The following is a 22,482-nucleotide window of genomic DNA, read 5'->3' as shown; positions in this document are numbered from 1 at the left end:
TTCTACCCAATCTCTTGCAGAAAACAGAAGAGGAAGGAATATTCCCAAATTCACCTCATAAGGCATTATTGGCCTGATACTGAAAGCAGATGATGACAGCACAAAAAAGAAAATAATAGGCTAATATCTCTCATGAATATAGAAACAAAATCCTCAAGAAAATATTAACAAATAGAATTCAGCAATGTATATAAAAATTGTACACCATGATCAAGTAGACTTTATTTTGGATATACAATCTGGTTCAAAATTTGAAGATCAGGGGCGACTGGCTGGCTCAGTCAATAGAGCACATGACTCTCTATTTGGGGATTGTAATTTCAAGCCTCATGTTGGGCATGAAGACTACTTTATTTATTTATTTATTTTTAAATTTTTAATGTTTATTTATTTTTGAGAGAGACAGAGACAAAGGGTGAGTGGGGGAGGGGCAGAGAGTGAGAAGGAGACAGAGAAACCGAAGCAGGCTCCAGGCTCTGAGCTGTCAGCACAGAGCCTGACATGGGGCTTGAACTCACAAACTGTGAGATCATGCCCTGAGCCAAAGTTGGATGCTTAACTGATTGAGCCACTCAGGTGCCCCATACTTTAAAAACAAAACAGAACAAAAAACCCCACAAAATTTGAAGATCAATCAGGGTAATCTACAATATTAAAAGGCTAAAGAAGAAAAATTACATATATATCAGTATTAGTATCAACTGATGCAGAAGCTGCATTTAACACCCATTCATAGCAAAGACTCTCATGAAACCAGGAATATGAAGGGTTACTGCCTCAACTTAATAAGAAAGATCTATGAAAACCTACAGCTAACATACTCTTAGTGGTGAAAGAGTGAGTATTTTTCCTTTAAGTTAAGGAACAAGGCAAGGGTGTCTGCTCTCACCATTTTTATTTAACATAATATTGGAAGTCTAAGCCAGTGCAATAAGTCAAGAAAAGGCAACAAAAAGCATACAGATAAGAAATGAAGACATAAAACTGTTTCTATTTGTAGATGAGTGGTGATCTATGTAGAAAAATCCTAAGAATCCTTAAGAAACAGAAATAATAAATGAGTTCAGCAAGGTCACAGGATATAAGTGCAAAATACAAAAATTGTATTTCTATATAGTAACTATTAACAGATGGAAAACAAAATAAATACAATAATTCAAGGGGCACCTGGGTGGCTCAGTCAGTTGGGCATCCGACTTCAGCTCAGGTCATGATCTTGTGGTTCATGGGTTCGAGCCCCGCATCAGGCTCTGCTGACAGCTCAGAGCCTGAGCCTGCTTCAGAGTCTGTGTCTCCCTCTCTCTCTGCCCCTCCCTGCTCATGCTCTCTCTCTCTCAAAAAATAAATAAACGTTAAAAATATTTTAAAAAATACAATAACTCAAAAAGAGAAAAACTAACGTATAAAACCTGTTTAGAATCTGTATGCTGAAAATTATAAAATGCTGAAGAAGGAATTAAAAAAAGACCTAAATAAATGGGGAGACAAACCATGTTTATGGATTGGAAACTCAATACAATAAAGATGTCAATTCTCCCCAAATTGATATACTTGTTCAACATGATTCCTAACAAAATCACATCAAGATATTTTGTAGACATAGACAAGATTATTCTAAAGCATATATGGAAAGCAAAGAAACTAGTATAAGCTAAAACAATTTCGAAAAGGAAGAAAGAGGAATCACTCTACCTGATTTAAGGTGTATTTATTTACTTTTTAAAAGTTTATTTTGAGAAAGAAGCAAGAGAGAGGAGGAGAGAGGGGTAGAGAGAGAGAGAAAGAGAGGGAATCCCAAGCATGCTCCACACTGTCAGTGCAGAGTCTGATGCGGGGCTCAAACTCATGAACTGTGAAATCATGACCTGAGCTGAAATCAAAGTCAGATGCTTAACTGACTGAGCCACACAGGCACCCCTGATTTAAGGTTTATTATATAGCTATACTAATCAAGACTATGAGGAGGAATAAACACATAGATCAATGGAGCAGAAGAGAGAAGTCAGAAAGACTGAGACTGAGACAGCTGCTTTGGAGTGAATGAGAATTTTGGAAAGGAACATGGTCCTAGGAAGCTATCTGGATTTTATACCCTTCTACTAGACAGAAGAGGCTTTACAGCATGAGTCAAGGGAAAATCTGCTTCCTTGAGCAGACAGATGGAAGCATCCTAGAATTACTAGAGGTACCTAAGAAAGGAAATAGTACCTGAGCCATGTAAAATGCTCACTCTCTAGTCCCTATCTTTCCAGCAATGTGCAGGCGCAGTGAGCAGATTTTGTAAACCAAAAGTTGGGATATAAGGTCTGATAAAACATTATTATTATTATTTAAAAATTGAAACATGTATTAATTCTTTTCTGAATAAAAAAGCAACACGTGCTCATGGTAGAAATTTTGAAAAATACAGAAAAAGAATTAAGAACAAGTCAAAAATACCCACAATTCCAATCCTACCACCAAAGTAACTACTGTTAGCATTTTTGTTATATCTCCTTCTGACGTTTCTCTGTGCATATCCACATACTCACTCACATATACATTCTGTATATTTACAAAACTGAGACTATTTGGTATTAACTCATTTTGTATCCTGTTTTTTTTTTTTACACTTAATATTGTTCTGAGAATAATCTTGTGCCATCAAATTATCTTTAAAAATTTCTTTTTAGTTGGCAGCAACAAATCTTCCATGTAGATGTATTTGGGACATTGTATTATATCTCAACTTCAAAATATCAAAACAGAACATATCAAGTATATGTTTCTGTAAAACTATCCCCCCTCCTCCAACAGCTCCCCATCCAAGCTGATATCCAAGCTGGAAACCTCAGAATCATTTTTACTTCCTCCTCTCTTTTTGATCCCCTATACATGACCTATTTCTAAGTGTTTTTGGTACTCTCTTCCAAACAACCCTTGGGTATTTTGGGAGGAATAGGATAGGGAATATCCTACTACCACTGTTCTTGTCCACTCTCTTGCAGGCTTACTCTTAGAATGATTCATCCAAATATCACAATTCATCCAAATGTCACTGCATCATGTTATGTCCTAATCCTGGAACCTAGAATGGCTCCCACTTTATTGTATCCAGTATGGACTCCTTAGCCAGAAATTCAAGGGAAGTTGCAATCTGCTCCTGGATCCCACCTATTCAAGTTTCCCTCACTTATGAACACTTCCCCATTATCAATTAAAATCCTCCAAGCCTTTTGAAAGCAGTCTTCCTTAGGTCTTACTCCCCCACTTCTACATAGTATCAGCCTTATTATATCCTGATCTGTCTAAAGGTGTTAGTTTTGTCTCCTTCTCTAGAGTTCTTAGCTGTTTAATAGAGGCAGAGACCATGTTTTAAACTTCTCTTATACCTCTCATGGCACTAAGAGCATGGGAGGTTACAAAAAATATCCATTGATTGATTTAGTTTGGCTCTGAAGTGGAGACACAATAATACTTCTTAAAATTAAGCTGGTTCAGAACCTTACTTTGGGAGACATTGCAGGGTGGAAAGGGTTCACTAGGGGCAACTGAAAAAAGCAGACAGGGTATGATGAGTAGACTTGAGCAATACTGCTAAGAGGCAGATGGCACTAGGTCTGGATTCAACTCCAGAGGTCACTACTTACTTGTTATGTGATTATGGGCATGTTACATGGTGTCTTTGGACACAAGTTTCCTACCTCATGAGGTAATTGTGAAGATTAAATGAGATCATATATGTAAAGAATCCAGCACATGGTGTCACACACTTGAATTTCAATAATGGTAGTTCTTGCTTCCTGTATTTGTATAGGTATTTTGAGTCTTAATAAGTAATCTGCCAAGGGGTTTCATTGTTTGTTAAAAGCTGTTTAAGTTACTGTAACCAAAGTTACAAAGATACAAAGTTAACTTTGGTTACAATAACTTAAGCAGGAGGCTTACAGCCTCCATTTTTATTTTAGAATTTATAACATTTTAAGCATGATATATTTTTAAAAACTTTTATAATTATCTATTTTTAAAGTAATCTCTAAACCCAATATGGGGCTTGAACTCACAAACCTGAGATTAAGAGTTGCATGCTCTATTGACAGAGCCAGGTTGGTACCCTGATATTTTTATAACTTATCTTTCTGTTTAACAACAACAGTAACAACAAACCTTTCCAATTCTATCACTCTTTAGTATCTATCACTCTTTAGTACAACAAGACAAGAACCTGGGCAATGGGGAAGAACCACAGTGGGCTAGAGAGGAATAAAGAGGGGACAGGGGATGACAAGAGGAGATAAGGGATGGACATCACAGAAACCCTCACCTGAAGTCATGCAAATTGGCTCAACATATCCTCCACAATCCTGCTCCAAATCCTTCTAAGAAGCCTGAAAGCAAATGGTCTGTCTTGGGACCAACCCTGCCTTTCAGCTTATTCTTATGGCTTCTCAGGAAGCAAGAGAAGGTGTGGAAATAAGCTGAGTTTTCATGGTGTAGAGTCCCACCAGGCAGGAGAACCGTTTCAGCAATTCCTTGGAGCTTCAGCAGGACTTGGACATATCCAGATCTGATGCCCCAATTGCTAGTCCCTAGAAGAATGTCAATCCCAGACTTCAAACTGCCAGAGGAGGTGCTGCTTACACTCAGTACAATGGTGTTCCTGAGAACATTACCAGTAGATGTGCAAAGGGCTTTATCTTGGGGCCATGGAACTGTAAATAGCAGAGTGAGGCTAGTGAACACAACACACTTCAGGTACTAGGAGCTGGATGGGTCGGTTTCTTCTACCTTTTGTCCTTCACTTTTACTTCTCTATTCAGTTCAGAATGGAGTAAAAAGATTCAATAATAGTATGGTAGGGTGATGGGAGCATGGCAGGGACAGGGGGTTAGAGAAGGCTGAAAGAGGCCAGAATTTCAAGTGTTGCCCTTGGCTGATTTCCAAGGAGACATCAGATTTCAGGTGTTTTGGATCAGCCACATGGAAGGTGCCAGATATGCAGTGAAGGGTAGGAAGGGTTTACTAGGGGTAATTGGAAAAAGCAGGGGTAGGTGTGGTTAAAAAAATAGGAATGGAAAAATGAGGTATGACAAATAGACTTAGCAGGGCAACACTGCAAAGAGATGAGGGCCAGTGGAAAGGACAAAAAGCCTGACTCTAAAGCCCCAATTCAAAGAGACCGGTCTACCACCTATTAGCACACTGTGTGTGGCACATAGAACTTGCTTAGTAATTGCTTGCTGAATGAACGAACAAATGTGACCTTGGCCAAGTTACATATCCTCTCTGAGCCTTAGTTTCCTCATCTGTAAAATAAGTAGTAGTTATTGTTCTTTTATTTCACCTATGTTGTCTCTCCCCTACATCCACATCAGTTGGCTGATCCATCTTCCCAACCCTGCACTGTAGAGGATGCTAACTAAGCCTCCTTCATTAAGGGTCAGAAAAGGCAGATGTGCACAAGGCCTTCTCTTCCTTCTTGTGTCTTCCCTCTCCTTCTCCTCCTCCTTACCTCCTGGCCCTATTTGTCTTCTTTTCTATTCCAGGAAAACTTGGGGCACAGTCTGGGAACTCAGAGCAAGTGAGTTATAACCTCCAGTTACAATGCCAGCACATTGCACTCACACATGTGCAACTCACTCTCCCTCTGTACTCCTCCACAGAAGGTTGGGTCTGGGCTGCAATAAGAAGCTTGTGGCTCCCTAGGGACATTTACTTGATTCAAATGTTATCCATACCAGGGACTAGAAAACTCTATCCTTGTTTCCTCATGTAGAGCCAGGTGGGCTTGGGGAGCTAGCTACCCATGGGGATTGATCACATCAGCACCAGTCCAACTCTATAAGGTTCATTGTGAGCCAATTCCTCTGGAGTACATCAACCAGAGGAAAGTCAAACAAATTTGAGAACATGAAGATGGTGCGAGGATAATTTTACAGTAGTGGGCATGAGCTAGGCTGAGCGATCCACACTTCCTTATGAACACTGACACATATCTTTGAGATTCACTGGCATGAGAAGATCAATTTGTTAGAGCAAAACATAGCTTTTTCCTGTATGAAGCTAACAGCTTGAATTGACTCTCCAAGGTTTTATTTTTGTCTGTTTTTTCCCTCTTGGAAAGACTAATGGACAGTAAAGATGGGATAAGGTGAGTTCTAAATTTGCCTGTCCCTCCAGTCAACTTGTGGCATATAGAATACACCTCTATAAGATGAGTCTTCCCAAGTTTGATCTTCAGTAGGCTAAAAATCCCATCTTTTGTGCTTCCAAGGGATGTGGTAAGAAAGAGAAAAAACCCCAAGCTCAAAGGCTGAACAAATTCAATGAGACATGCTGGATAAACTCCCTCCCATAGAGTGGAGCTTAATCCATCCACTCCATCATTGCCATCCCATCTTCCCAAATCAATCCATACTTCCCCACTCCTTTGTTTTTAATATGGGGGAAGGAGGGCAAGAGACACAGTGAGAAATGGCCAGCCTTGCTGAGGTTTTTATGTGCAAGAAGAAATGACAGTCATGTAGGCAGGTTCAGGAAAATCTTTCAGAATGTAGAAAATTCAGCAGCTTTTCCACACTGACCATTGTCATGGCAACACACTCACTATCTGATGGCAGCATGCGTCTGGAGGGGCATGGTCTCAGTATAGCAGGTTAGCCTGGCCATTTATAGCAACATTTAGACTTCTTTCTAGCCTCATTTCTTCTAGGTTTAGCTGAATTTCTTTTTGGTCCTGGACTTGTGTGCTCTGCTCATTTGCATGGCTAGAACACAAGATTTTGTCAATATGAAAGAGATAGCTAAATGGAAAATCTGAGCATTCCTAGTATTCTATAGCCACTCTACTTGCTGTCTGCCCTTCCTGGCTCTTCCCCACCCACTCTCAGCCATTTAATTTATTTTCTTCTCATCAATTCTTTCCTGTACACAGTATTACTTCCCCCCTCAACAACTATGACTCATCTACCAACCCCTGCACTCTCATCATATTCTTTTTGTTGTGTTTCTATTTTCTCATTTTTAACATACAGCATCCTAGGATCTTAAGAATGGAAGAAACCTTAACAATAATCCAGTATAATCAATGCAGGAGCCCTTGTATTATATGACAGCCAAGTGACTGTCTAGTCTCTACTTGTATGTCTCTGCCAACAGAGACCTCATTCCTTTTTGGATGGCCTGCTCCACTTTGGACACCGCTAAATGTTAGAAAATTCTTCCTTCTATTGAATAAGAATTTGCCTTTTTATAATATCTACCCATGGGCCCTAGCTCTGTGCCCTGTGACTACATAACCTCTGTCTATGCCCTCTGCACTGTGACAGCCTTTCAGAGATATGAGGTAAAGACCACATCCCCCTGGGTCTTCTTTTTTCCAAAAGCCTCAGCTCCTCTAACCAGACCTCTTGGACCCTGGTCTATAGTCCTTTCCCCATACCAACTGACCAGCAGCATGCTCCTATTTGTCTGGAGCTCTTTTAAAGTGAGGTTGATATTGCATCAACATCTCTGGAGGCCACCTTGTCCTGATGACTCACACTAACTGCGTTGACTAAAATCCTTAGCTCTTTCAGACAAAATGCTGCTGAGCAACATCTTCCCATCTTGTATGTGTCCAATGCTTCTGAGGACCTAATTCCTGGTCCATACATTTTTGCCCAGTTTAATTTTATTGTGCTATAATCAGAATATTGCTTTAACCTGTTAGGATCTTTTAAAAATCTTGACTTACATGTAACTTACATGTCCTCTAAGATTTTGTATTATTTTTCCCCAACCCTCAAACTAATCTTTTATCTCAAGTCTTTTAAAAATTTATTGCTCTTTTGGGTTTCTTACCTTTCCTAGTTCTCTTCCCTTTGAATTACCTTCCTTATGTCTTCTCTCGCTTGTCATTTCCATTTCCTCAATAGCAAGATGTCACCACTCTGGAGATATGTGTCTGGGTACGTGTGTAGGAAAGCATGAGGGCATACAGATATCTGCACATACGTAGGTGTGAACAAGAAGCTGCAGAGGCTTTAGTTTCTCTGTTTCTATTGCTTTGTCTGTGCTCTACCAGGATTTAAAGCCTGGATGGGGGGAAAATGGCAAGGTTGAAGGAAGAGGGGTAAGAGAAGTTGGTCCAGGATCAGTCCCAAAGGAAACAGGAAAGTTGTCCTGGGTCTGTGAGGGGCAGCAGGAAACTAGGGTGGGAGCACTAGTGTTAATGAAGACTGCAGCATAGTGAGAAGGACTGGAAAAGGGCCAGGAATAGAAAGAGTTTAAAAGCCTTAAAGATTGTACAAGGGAGGAGGATTTAGTTAGGAAGTGAGGGCTCGTGGGGTCAGTACCCACTGAGAGGTTGGAGGGAGGTGGCTTGAAACTATAGGATCAAGAGAAGGCTGAGGGCTATTCGACACCCCAGAGAGGCAATAAGCATTGCTGTGAGCGTTATCTTAGAAGTTTATGACTTGTGAGCTTAGAAAATTTTATCTGGCCAAAGGAGCCTGGGACGTGGAGTCCCTGCCTAAGGACTTGGCTGTTGTCACAGCCTGGGCTCTACTAGAGGATGGGGCCTTAATATAACCCTCAGCAAAGACTCCTAGGACATAATGTGTTCCCTCAGACTAACTCTGGCACAGAACTTCCTCCCTTTCATGCTGGATTCTATTCCAACGAGGGAGTCAAAGGTAGGAGGACTGCTGCTGTCTTGGTCGTTATATGAATAAACATGGGGACTTCACTCTCTGAGATGGTCAATATGATACTCTTAGCCTCTTAACTCTGCAAATAATTAGGATCCAAAAGATATGCACACATATATACAAATTCAATTAAACAGGAAAATGGGTGCCAAAACAACTTTACAATATTGTAGATAAAGTGAATTGAGTTGTGGAGTAGCACCTGGGGTTTGGGGGGGGCTCTACTGGAAAGCTAAGGGCAGCATCCCCAAACAGCTAGTGGATAGTGTGATCAAGAGTATAACAACCTGATGACTGCCATTTCCCTCTGTCCAGAAGTCAGAATAATTGTAGGCCAGCCTAAGGGAAGGGCAAGATAGGGAAGCAGCCCCATCTTCAGTGCTTTGGGTAAGACTGGGGAGCCCACCCTCAGGGCACCAGAACCCTGACTATCCACTGTGGCCCCATAGTCTCTCAAGGCCATCTTGGATCAAGGAGCTACACTGGAATATGATGTCTTTGAGCCCCTCCTCCCCCTACCCCAAGTCTGAGTTGACTTGAACTTCCCTCACCTTAAGAGAGTTTTACTGTTGCTCTTTTAAAAGGAAAAGGGTTCCAGGGCATACTTTAGAACTAGTTTTCCACTGGAGGTACCTAAGATAAACATTTTGTCCCCCTGAAGGTGACATTAGCTGGCCAAATGACAATCCCAATCAGAGTGGCCAGTGTGGAATTCCAGCTACAAGCTATCAGGCCAAGAAGTTGTTTCCCTTCTAAGTCAGTGAAATGATTAGCCACCAAAAGACAAATGGTATTTGGGGAAGCTCCCACTGATGAGCCACCACAGGCTGGGTGGAATGAGGAGGGCAGGACTCGAGGGGTGGTGCTCACCTTTGATGTAGTTGAGGATTTGCTGGACTCGGTGGGGCTCATTGCGGTCTGGCCGGCAGCTTGGCGTGATTTCCAACACATAATCAGGACCATATGCTGTGAAAAACTGTAAGGAAAAGGGAAAGGCCAAAAAACAAACTAAACCACAGAAAACCTCAAAACCAAACCACATACACACAGAACAATCAAAAGAAAGCCACCACTGTCCATTAGGCAAAGGAGGCCCAGGTGGGCCAGGCAAGATGATACAGCAGGAAGCCCTGTCCTGGTGATACCATTCCTCTTGTTCAAAACCTCCAATGACAGTTCACTGCTAAATTATTTAGCTTGCTGTTGAAGGTTCTCTCTGCTCAGGTCCCAGCTTCTCTCTCCAGCCTTAGCTCTCACTGCCCCCTGTTCTCTAGCCACACTGCCATCTCTGGGCTCTCCCAAATCACATCATGCTTTGTTCTGCACCCCCCCCACTCCCCCCCCACTCCCCCCCCCTCCCCGCCCAGGATCTTTGCCACTGATCTTTGTTAGGGCTGCAAAGGCCCTCCCTCAATTCCTGCTGCCTGTGAAAAACCTCCCTATGCTTTCAGGCACAGCTCAAATGTCACCTCCTTCACAAAGCTGTCCCTTAATTTCCACCAACCTGCAGAGTGTTCTTTTGGTACCTTTTTTATGGCCCGTGTTCAACAAATACTACATGCCTACATATTATATGTGGGTCACTGTGCTGGCTGCTGTTGAGACTGTGAAGATGGGCAAGACCTCCTGTGGGATCCTCTAGGTGTTCATAAACCCATTCTGCATTAGATAGAGATTTTTCAGCAGTGACCTGATCTCCCTGCACTGGATTGTCAGTTCCTTGAAGGCAGGCAGCACCTATGTCTTATTCACCTCTTTGATCCTCAGACTATGGCAGCTGTCTGTTAACTTTGGTTGACCTGAATTCCCTGACCCAGGCATGTCAAGCAAGCCTAGTTTCTCCAGTTTTTCTTTCTCTATAGTAGAGTTTATTTGTTTTTAAATTCAGGGAATCAAAAGAAAGGTTTTTGGATTCTATTTCTAGCTCACTAGATGATTCCTTGTGACCTTTGGTAAGTCACAATATCTGATTCAGCTTCTCTATTAGGGCCCGCTTGGGGAAAAACACTCCATGACAAAGGGAATCATTAAATTGGGATAAGTTTTTGAATGGGAAGTATGCAAAACTACTAGTTTTGTTTAGTTTTTAACAGAAATAGTATTTGTGCATACTTTCTGGAGAGAGAGCATATGGTACTTAACATTACGTGCTTTCAATAGTGATATTGTTAGGTGGTAAGTAAAACAGGGACATTCAAATTCCATGGAAAAAATGGTAGGCAGGGCATGAAAAAAAGGATCTGGATATATGTTATGAATTTGATGTCATTCAGAGAACCCAAGGTTATTGTCATTGCCATCAAATTATCCTTGTTAAGAGTCTGGATGTATATCTGGCACCATGGGAGAAGTTGTGGAATGATCTCTAAGGGTTCTAACAGCATCTTTGTGGAATCCATGGGAGTAATTTAATTGGCAGATGGCTTTTGCACATCCATGATGGAAAACTCTATACATTGAATTAAAAGAAAAATTCCCAAGACTGCCCCAATGCTTATTATAATGCTTTTTTTTAATGGACTGACATAGAAAGGAAAGAGGGGCCTTGTTCTTTCCTGATGGAGTCATTGCTCTCTGATGCCTGAAGCCCTGTGTTCTGGAGATAAGAGAAGCCTTGAGTGGAGATCATCTTTATCAAACCCATATATGGAAGAGACAAGAGGGGTTACCTGGGAAATATATCTAGAAACTAACCCGCATTATGATTAAAAAAAACTTGAGAGGTTTGTATTTTTAGCTGATGATAGCCCCTCAGTCCAAGTTCAAGGATCTTGTGGGCTTGGCTCTGGAAGAGAAGGCTTCAAACAGGTGTTGCCCTCTCCTTAGGTGACCTCTTTTCCTCCAGAGGGTGTCAAGTAGTACACTCATTTCACAGGTATGGGAAGATGGGTTTAGAGAGAGCAATAGAAGAAAGGCAGCTGCAATGAAGTAGATACTCTGGGAGAGGACAGAAACCCCTAGCATCAAAGTGCTAAACAAATCAGAGGCAGGGTGCCTCACAGAGGTATAGGAGGAGAGAATGTTCTGCCTCCATCTAAGAAGATAACACTGCTGATCCTCTGCCAGCAAGATAGAGCTGCTGGTTTAGGGTTATTTGGAACATGTTCACATTGTGAATGTCTACTATATTGTTACCCATATTCTCCTGCTTCAGTTCCCTCTTTGCCCAAGAGCACACAGTTGTAACATGGTCAGCTGGTGCCAGAACTTACTTGTAATGTAACAGAACTCAGTTTGACTGGGATTGTGTCTCTTGATCTGGCTGCATTAGCACCTGGCTTTAACTAACCCATGAATAACCTATTCTTTGCTGAAGCAAGCTGGCTATAGGTAACGACCAAGTCTGGGTTCCCAGACATGTCTCCACCTTTGCCAATGAAATATTATTCCCAGGTTCTGCTTATCTGTTAGGCTAGGGGACAAAGATGATTTAGGAATGTCCCTGTTTTGTGATCCAGTTCGACATGGCAGCTGGCTGGTCCCAGCCTTGGGGAGGCACTGTTTGGGGCCAAGGGAAGTAACAGGCATTGGGAAGGCAGCAGCTGTATCTAAGGCAAAGGTGTTGCTCTATTCCCCTCTCTGGCTCTCTCATGGCATTTCTCTGTTTCTGTGTTATGTTATGCATTTATTTTGGCTTGTTAACTTTTTCTACCAGACTCTGCAAAGGCAGAAACTCCTGTCACATAATCTGCAGAACTGTGGAACTGAGATCAAGTCATCAAAGGTTCTTCTTAAACCTTTATTTTAAAGTTATGTTGAATGAAATTCATTCACAAAAGATTTAGCTTGCTTTTCAGTTAATTCTGTGGAATAATGCAAAGAGCCAACTCATAGCATTAACAGCTTTTCTGGACTCTTGAGGAAGCATGGTGAGGTGGAAAGAGCACTGGCTTTAGAGTCTAACAGAGATGCATGTTATATCAGGATTCAGTCATGTGCCTCAGGCAAGCTGCTTAATCTCTCTTTTGTCATTGCTACCAGAAGATGATAATAAATGCAGATCTGGGTGGATTATTAGAAACCACTGAGATAGTATAAACAAAAGGGCCTAGCATAGGGCCCAGAACATAGTAGGACTTCAGTAAATGTGAATTCCCTTCTCCTGGGGCAAGAGGCCCTTGCCTAAACGGTGCCTCACCCATACCCTTGGGGATGTTGGGCCACACACTTGGGGCTGCTGTGTAGAAAGAATTGTTCCTCCTGCTAGACAAAACCCAGCAGCCCCAATGTCCTCTCCACTTGCTTAAACCATTAGCTCTGCCCCGGGCCTGTGGAGAAACTGACTTCTCTCACAGTTTCCTGCCCTACGCTCCAGCCACTTGTTACTTACTAGAGAGGTGGAAAGGAAATCTGATCACATAAGGCAAAGGAGATATTGGGGTGGAGGGATTTGGCCAGCACTAGAAATAGCTCGGGGCCCCACCCTGAAACTGCCCTCTAACCCTGAAGAGGAAAGGAAATGGGCAAGCAGCAATCCTATTCCCAGACAGGTGGAGTGGGGATGAAAGAAGCCAGCTGGCCTTCCAGTCAAAGGAAGGAGGGAGGTGCTAACCCTTCTCCACCCCTTCCCCTTTTCCCTCAGCACTCCTTTTGCTTTCTGGGTTTTGGTTTATACATTTTTGAGGGGAACATAGTAGTCGGAAGGAAGCAAATGGGAAGTATGAAGTGGTGCTGAGGGATGGGAACTGAAGGTAATGGTGACTTTAGGGGACTTGGTCCCTTCTGGACCCAACAGTCAATGAATAAAGAAATGAAAATAGCTCAGTTCTCATTCAGATCAGCCCAGATCAAGGCACCTTTCTTGATCATTTCTCTCCAGCTCTTGCTCATACAATGTGAACAGTATACACTTAGATATTCAGCCAAGAAGAGATTCAGAAGTCTTAAATTTGGTTTTATTCCTTCATAATCCAATTTGCTCACAGGAAACCAAGCCACAAAACTGGAGCAGCCAATTCTTTTATCTGTCCCTCAATATTTATTAAGTGCTTACTATGTGCCCGACTAGGTTAGTTCATGGGTTACAAAGACAGTAAGACATGTTTAGTAGGAAGAATTATTATAGTGTAGTGTGATGAGAGTTGCAATAATACTAAAGATAAAAGTAATAAAACCATTTATTAAAGGCTTATTATATGTCAGGCATCTAAAGTATCTCAGCACTTTTTATGGATTGACTTAGTTCTCACAACCAACCCACATGGAGATACTATTAATTATTTCCATTTTAAGATGAAGATTTGGGGGCACTTGGGTGGCTCAGTCAGTTGAACATCCGACTTTAGCTCAGGTTGTGATCTCATGGTTGTTGAGTTCGAGCCCCACATCGGGCTCTCTGCTATCAGTGCAGAGCCTGCTTTGGATCCTCTGTCACCTCCTCTCTCTGCCCCTCCCACACTTGCATGTTCTCTCTCTCAAAAATAAATAAACATTAAAAAAAGTGAAGATTTGAAGTGTAGAATAGTCAGATAACTTGATAGAGGTCACACAGCACATGTAGAGCTGACATTTGAACCCAGGTCATTCTGGAGATCAGCACTACTTACTGGAGCCTCTAAATTACCTCAGAAACATTGAAATTCCTTTGATATGGCTCGAAGGTAGGGCATAAGGAGAAATAGGACACGAGGCTGGAGAGGCAGGCATGAATTTTATAGTAGGCACTGCCCACTCCCCACATTCAGGCATTTGGTCTTATTCCAGACTAGAAGGCTCATGAGGGCAGAACATTGTTTTGCTCTCTGCTGTATTATCAGTTCCCAAGACAGTGCTTGCACCTAGTAGGTTGGTAAGTAACTGTGGGATAAGGAAATGAAAACTTGGGGAAGCTTATAAATGAGGGAATGGACAGGTCAGCTGTGTCCTTTATTTTTCTTTTTTTTAACATTTATTTATTTTTGAGAGAGAGAGAGAGAGAGAGAGAGAGAGAGAACATGCAAGTGGGGCAGGGGCAAAGAGAGAGGGAGACAGAGGATCCAAGCAAGCTCTGTGTTGTCAGTGCAGAGCCAATGCGGGGCTCAAACTCACGAACTGTGAGATAATGACTGGAGCCAAAGTCAGATGCTTAACAGGCTCCCAAGCTATGTCCTTTAGAAGACTCATTGGCTACAGCATGGAGAATGGAACAGCATTTGACGGGAGGAATGCAAGTAGGGAGACCAGTGAGAAATCTGGTGGTAGAACCATGATGAGTGGTATCTGGGCCTGAATCATAACTGCTGTGGGAGGAATGGAGAGATTGAAAGGCTGAAAAGACATCATCAATAGTTCTAAACAATTTATTGGATGTGGGAAGTAAGGAAGAAGAGAGAGTCAAAGATTTCTGACCATGTGGGAGGTGCATTAATGAGATGAAGAATACAGGCAGAGGACAAGGGCTCATGGTAAGGTGTGTGTGTGTGTGTGTGTGTGTGTGTGTGTGTGTGTGGCGGGAGTTGAGTGGGAAGAATTTTGAGGGTTAGGATCCTGATGCTGTAGTGCTCTGGTATTTAGGAGAAGGGTTGGGCCTAAAGTACAGGATGTAAGATTTGGGAGTTGTCGGTGACATAAAAGAATTGGATGAGGATTGCCAAGGAACTGCTTTGCTGGCAGGGGAGGCTTACTACAGAGTGAGAAGGGAAGAGAGGGAAGGAAAGCATCATGTAGAACAGTCAATACTTTAGAGGTGGACAGAGGGAGTGCATACAGTTCTGGTGACAACTTGAGATATTACAGAGAGATTAGGTAAAAGGAGGGCAGTCTTCTGATTTGTCCATGGGAAGGAGACGTTTGCTATAGCCAAGTCAGTGAAGGGTGTGGACAAGGCCTAACTGGAGTAGACTGAAGAATCAGATGGGAGGAAGTGCAGATGAGAATGATGGTACAAATATACTTTTTAAGAGTTTGACCCAGGGGTGGGGTTCGGGTAGGTGGGTGATTTAAGATGAGAAGGTTTTAGGTATATTTAAAGGCTGAGGGGAAGGGTCTATGGGATATGAGTCAGACACAGCCTGATAGGGATTTAGAGTTAGTTATGTTTGTCTTTCTGGCTCCGGAGTTCCACAAAGGGAAGAATACTGTTTTATTCATATTTATATTACCTACAGCTCCTAGCTTAGGGCCTAGAAAATAATAGGTGCTCAATTCATGTTTGTTGAATGAAGGAACTAAAATGTGTTTCAAATTCTAAGATTTGCATCCAATAGAGAGAATTAGCATCTTGAAAGACAGGGTGATTGTAAACGAGCAGGAATGGGGCGGGGTGGGAGGTAGTCAGTAGAGGTAAGAGAATGCTGGACAAATCTGAGACCAGCAAGTACTGTAAGTTAGATAAGTTGGTAAAGGAGAGAATAGGAGGCCTTGAGTCCCAGGTTGAGGAGACAGGACTTGATGTGACAGGCACTGGGGCAGCTTCAGGATTAGATCTGTGTCTTATGGAACTTGGGAGCAAGCATAAAAAGGCTAGGTGACCAGTGTGGGGGCTTTTGCAATAGTTCAAGGGGGAGATAACAAAGGCAATTGCTATGGAGATGGGGAAGATGGGAAAGATACATTGTAAAGCTAGACTCACCAGGACTTTGGTAATTGATTGGCTGCAGAGGAAAGGAGAGAAGGGAGAAGTCAAAGTTGACCCCTAGGTTTTGATTCTGACTAAGTGGGGAGAATTGCTATGTCACTGACAGAGCTGGGGTAAATTAGCAGGAAGAGCGAGTCTGGCTAAGGGAAGCTGATGGACTTGGGTTTAGTTGGGTTTGAGATTACAGTAGAGAATCTGGGTCACTATGTCTAACAGGCAGTTGAACATGTGATGATAGTCTATGGAAGTAATGTCATGGCTGAAGACTAAGGTGGTAGTGGGTAAAAAGATCCATTGAATAGGCAGAACGAGCAGCCAGAGAGGAAGAAAGAGAACAGTAAAGTGAAATCTCACAGATGTAGGGATGAGATTCAGCATGAGGAAGATGCTTAAAAGAATACATTTGCCATGCTGGCAATATGCTCTTGTGGCTAAACTAGTATTCCTCTCTCCTAGTCAGTAGGGGATACAATGATACTGCTTCTAGCCAGCCCTCTTTTCATAATACTCCAAGTAGCTCTCAAATTTTTTGTTAACTCAAGTGTTACCTTTTCTTAAAAATTAGACTCAATTCCACCAGGGTAAGTCCAAGGTTAGTGCCAATCTCTCTTACAGATCCTTGAGACTTTACTCTGCCTTCACCTGGGGAGGTTGAGCTCATGATTGTGATGTGGGCCCTAACCAGGAAGAGCATTTATTGTCCTGAATTACTCTGAATGGAACTCATCACAACCAGAATGACATAGCACCAGTGTCTTGTATGATGCTTCTCAGCCTTTCCTATATCACCAATTAGTCCATCAAAGAACCTTGGCCACACCATGATGGAAACAAAAAAGCTCTCCTTTCCTGAGAAAAAAAACAAAACATTTCTGTTTACAGGAAATTCAGTTATTATATATATCGTTTACGGTACATTTTAGGAACATAAAATTGCGGTGGTATTATTAGGAGTAAATTTTATTGCCATAGCTTTACAACACAAACACACAAAAATAAAAATCCCATCAGTTGTTGGACCAAACTGGCAGGAAGCAGCATATCAAAGGCAATTGCTTACAGGCAGGGGAATGGAGAATTAGAAGTGTCCAGCGCATCACTTGAGAGGTCAGGAGGATATGGCTATTGGAGAGAAGATGTTACATGTGGAGGTGGACATGAGGATGGAAACCAAGCATCCCATCTAGATTATATCTGTATCCCACCTGCGGTACTCATGTTATCCCTTGAACACAGTCAGTATTTAAAAACTCTCATGGTGAGACTCACATAACACTGCAAATAAATGTTTGAATGAATGAATAGTCCATGGAAATAGTTTTTTTATTCAGATGTTTAAATGGCATTTTAACTATTGGTATAGAAGAAAGTTTATTAAGCAAAATAATCAGGTAACCTGGGGAATGTTAGCTTATTTGAACACCAATTATATTTAAGCAAAGAATATGTCCAGTATTAACTAGTCTTGTTTCATTAACTAAACTTAGAGACTTCATGAATACATAAATATGGCCCTTTAGTATATTGTGTATTCAGTGAGGTCAATCCACAGTAATTTGTGTGTGTGTACTACCTGTGTATGTGTGTGTGCATGTGTGTTCTATTAGGTGCTGAGTAACAGATTTGAACTTTAACCCATAGCTTTGGACTTTCAGCCCAGTGGGATTTCCATTATATGAAGAAGTAATCAGCATAGTTAGAGAGATTTCTGGAGTATTATGGGATGAGCCCTAAATCTTTGTTCCACAATTTACTAGCTGTATGACCTTAGGCAAGTTACATGACTGTTGTGTCTTGGTTTTCTTATTTGTAAAATGGGGATAATAAAAGAATGTGCCTTATAGAGTTGTTGTGACAATAAATGCATTAATTCATGTAAGGCACTTAGAACAGTGCTTAGAGCATAGTAAATGCTCAGTAAATATTATTAAATGCTAGATGATATCATCATCATCATTATTATTATTGTGATTTATCAGCTGTACAAAGAAACAGGAGTTCTGCATGTAATGGGCAGTAGTAAAACTGGATTTCTTTTTTTTTTTTTTAAGATGCATTTTCTTTTTTTAAAAAATTTTCAATATATGAAATTTATTGTCAAATTGGTTTCCATACAACACCCAGTGCTCATCCCAAAAGATGCCCTCTTCAATACCCATCAAGATGTATGTTCTTTAACAATTTTTTTTCCTTTAAAAATTTTTTTTTGAATGTTTATTTCTTTTGGAAAGACAGACAGAACACAAGCAGGGGAGGGGCAGAGAGAGGGAGACACAGAATCCGAAGCAGGCTCCAGGCTCTGAGCTCTCAGCACAAAGCCTGACACGTGGCTCAAACCAATGAACTGTGAGATCATGACCTGAGCCGAAGTCAGGCACCCAACTGACTGAGCCATCCAGACGCCCCTAAAATTTTTTTTAATGTTTATTTATTTTGGAGACAGAGAGAGAGAGACAGAGTGTGAGCAGGGGAGGGTCAGAGAGAGGGTCGTGGGGCTCGAACTCACGAACTGTGAGATCATGACCTGAGCCTAAGTCAGACACTTAACCAACTGAGCCACCCAGGCACCCTATGGATTTCTTCACAAATGCCCATTGAGAATGAATGAGGGTAAGTTCCAAAGAGCTTTATCCACAAACCCTATAGCCAGAAAGATGGCAGAGAGATCAAGAAAAGAAGGATCCAAATGAAAAGGATTAAAAAATGGAAGAGGGGCACCTGCTAACTGACTTCGGCTCAGGTCATGGTCTCACAGTTCGTGAGTTTGAGCCCCACATCGGGCTCTGTGCGGACAGCTCAGAGCCTGGAGCCTGCTTCAGATTCTGTGTTTCCCTCTCTCTCTGCCCCTCCCCCACTCACACTCTGTCTCTCTCTCTCAAAAATAAATAAATATTTAAAAAATATAAAAAAATGGCAGAAAGGAGAAGGGAATGAGAAATTGGAAGTGGTGGGAGAGAGAGGCAGGGGGACAGAGGTGACAGAAGGAAGAAGAGATAAATATGGAGTACATTGGTGAGGGAAGGAAGGAAGCTCAGAGGCGGCGGCAGAAGGGACAAGGACAGGGTGGCTGCCACTTCACTAGGGGTCTCCCTGCAGGCTTCGGTTTTCCTTCAGGTGTGGTTTCAGGGGCTTAGAGGAAAGATCCTGGCCAAGATTAATACCTTCCTCACATCACTGCTGATCCTCAAATTTCCATTATTAGAAAGAACTCTTCCTTCATATTCATAAATATGTGCAGGGCCAACTTTGGTTATACCACATGTCTCTGTTAATCAAATGAATATTTTGGAAACAAGCCCACACATGAAGCTTTTTTTTTTTTTTTTTTACATCAACTTTTCCTTAAGCCAAAGGTGAGAATGGAAGATGGTAGAGTACAGTGATATTGCTTTACCTGGCTTGTACTAAGTATTAATCTTGGAAATGGATTCTACTAGAGGATTAGTAAGTGCTGCCTTGGCTTGACCTTTTTTTTTAATTTGAGAGAGAGAGAGAGAGAGAGAGAGAGAGAGACCAGAGGGAGAGGAAGAGAGAATCTTAAGTAGGCTTCTTGATCATGACCTGAGTGGAAATCAAGAGTCAGATGCTCAACCAACGAAGCCACCCAGGCGCCTCTTCGCTTGATCTTTATACTACTCCAAGCAACTGCTGTCTCTCTATTCCTTCACTACCGAACTTCTTAAAATTTCTCTTTTCTTCACTACCTTGACTGTTTCCTTTCTCAGACATTTTAACCTACTGCTCTCTGTCTTCTTATTCATATGCCATGTCCACTGAACTCTTTCCTAGAAGGATGACAAAGAGATTTCAGCTTATTGGCAACTCTGATTAGTAGTAGCTGCTTGGGGTACTGTATTGGGAAGGATTCTGAGGCTGTGTCTAGGTTCATCAGGAAAATGTGCCATGATCAGTTTGTCATGTAACTCATGGTGGTACATGCTATCAGGGTGGGAGCTGGGGAGATGTAGTCATATGTGCCTATTATTTGCCATGCCTGCTCTAGGACACCAAGAGTGACCTCCTCATTGCCAGCCTATTGTCTTTTCAGTTATTACTCATTCTATTTGATCTCTCTCCAGCACATGTCATCAACTATCCCCTATTTTGGGGCATTGTCTTCTCTCTCATCACCACCTCTCTCCCTGTTCCTTCTTAGTCTCCTTCCCTGGGTCATCTTCCTTCATGTGCCTCTCAAAGGTAGGTGCTGTGGGTTGTGCTCTCAGCTTTTTTCCCCCTCTCTCTGCAAGAGTTCACACTCTCTGCTGTTGTTTTAATCACTTATAAGCAGAGATCCTACATCTCTGGGTCCAGTGTTTATCCCCAGCCTCTGGCTTGCATTGATAACTGTCTGCTGAACATTTCTACCTGGAAAGCTTGAATTCTTGGTACGTTATGCTTAATGTGTTCCAAGTGGAGCAAATTCAGTATAAGTCTTTCCAAAGAGAACATTCATCTTCTCTTTTTGTTCACTCAGCACCATAGGTGAGTCCCCTCATACAATAACTCCTCAGCAAAGGTTTGAACTTATGACCCTGAATGGGTCAGTGTGCTTGTGCTTTGTTTAGAAGCACTGGATTTTGTGCTTTCAAAATACCTGAAATGGTACGGGATTCAGATATAGAGATTAGGGGATGTCTGTGAGATATTCTCATTGGTTGATGAGTAATGGCTTTTTTCCTTCTCCATTTGTTAGATGAGAAAAAAAAACAGATATCTAACCAGGTATAAGAAGACAGAGTCTGGCATTCTTTCTCAGGGGACAGCCAGATAGCAAGCAATATGTTTTGGGTATTATTTGAAAACACTCACTGGTTATCTGCTGGGGTGGGATGCAGAGGGGGAGGTGCTGGGAGACAATGATGAAGCAGACAATCCCTGGCCTTGAGGAGCTTACAGCCTAGTACAGAAGGCAGACAGCTACAGGAATAACTACAATAAGATGAATGTTAGAGGTGAATCATTTCTCTAGAGCTATGGTAACTCAAGCGGGAATTCTTAATTCTGAGTGTGGGGGATGGGTAATGGATAAGACTTCATGGAGGATAGGGGAAGTGACTGAATTGGCCTTGAAGGATAAGTAAGATTTAAATAGGAAGGGAGAGAAGGTAAGAAAGGCAGAAGAAGCAGAATGAAGATAATGAAGATATATTTTAGACAAGTCATCACAAATTAATTTATGAGAAAGAACAGGGTACTGGGTCATAACTAGCACCAGCACAGCTCTGTAAGCAACTTTGCTGTTTTCTGTGTACAGCACATCCTTTATTTGTCATGAACAATGATAGACTGATGGGCTTGGCAGAGTCAGAGGAAAAGTCATGATGGTCTTGACAGTACATCAGAGTAGGATTTATATCTGATATAGCCATCAGAGTGGTTGCTTGGGGGCAAATCAGGGTTGTATTTGCTTAGAACCTGTTGATTCATTTGTTCCCTCATTCACTTGACACCAACATCTCCTGACCACTCCTGCGTGCCAGGTTCTGGGCACAAAGTGATGAATGAAACTCAGACCCTGCCCTCAAGGAGTAGATGGGGAGACAGCTGTGTAAACACTAATTCTAATGCTCTGTGGTAAGTGCCATAATAGACATGCAGGCAAGGAGCTCTTAGAGTCCAGACAGTAGACAAAGCAAAGCAGTGCTCTTTGAATCAGCCTCTAACTGATTTCTCTGTCTCCCTGCCCTCCTTGGGTTTTCTGTAAGAAATTCAGATTTGATCATGTCATTCCCCTTGCCTAAAAACCATGGTTGGCTCCCCACTGACTGTAGGACCAAGTCCAAACTCTAAAGCAGGACACATAAAGGCCTTTACAGTCTGGCCCAACCAACTTCTCCAGTCTTATCTCATACCATGGTCCGGGCTATGGCCCCTACACTGTAGCCACACTGAACTGTAGTGTCTCTTCCCACCTCCCCACTCCTCATTATCTGGTTGGCTCTTCTGCAATCCTTGAGCCCCTGCTAAATGTTGCTTCTCTGTTGTACTGTCCCCAACTCCCCCAGAAGGAATAAATTTCTCCTCTGCATTCCCACAGCTCACTGTCAACCTCTCTGTTCTAGCGCTTATCACGTTATAGAGTAATTGTTTCTATGCCTTTCTGCCTCTCTAGGTAGTGTTCTCCTCAAGGTTGGGAACTGGGCCTTACTCTTTTCTTCATCCTTGAGATGTGCTATGGGTCTGGTACATAGTAGGTGCTCCATACATCTCTGCTGTGTGAATGAATGACTCTGACATGTGGCCACTTGGGCCTAGTCG

General features: G+C 42.1%; 1 protein-coding gene across 6 annotated transcripts in view; it reads right to left on the bottom strand.

Moving 5' to 3' along the window:
* The window catches only part of HDAC8 (histone deacetylase 8), a 230,250-nt gene that overhangs the window by 20,105 nt on the left and 187,663 nt on the right, over positions 1 to 22,482 (bottom strand). For all 6 annotated transcript variants that reach the window (XM_081793494.1, XM_081793493.1, XM_081793496.1 and 3 more), the window contains one exon: positions 9,540 to 9,645. In XM_081793494.1, the coding sequence (XP_081649620.1) occupies positions 9,540 to 9,645 (106 nt within the window). The remainder of the gene's footprint in view (positions 1 to 9,539; positions 9,646 to 22,482) is intronic.

This window comes from Panthera onca, chromosome X, assembly GCF_046562875.1.
Source record: "Panthera onca isolate mPanOnc1 chromosome X, mPanOnc1 haplotype 2, whole genome shotgun sequence".
NCBI classification, from domain to species: domain Eukaryota; kingdom Metazoa; phylum Chordata; class Mammalia; order Carnivora; family Felidae; genus Panthera; species Panthera onca.
This window is presented reverse-complemented; position numbering and strand designations above follow the sequence as displayed.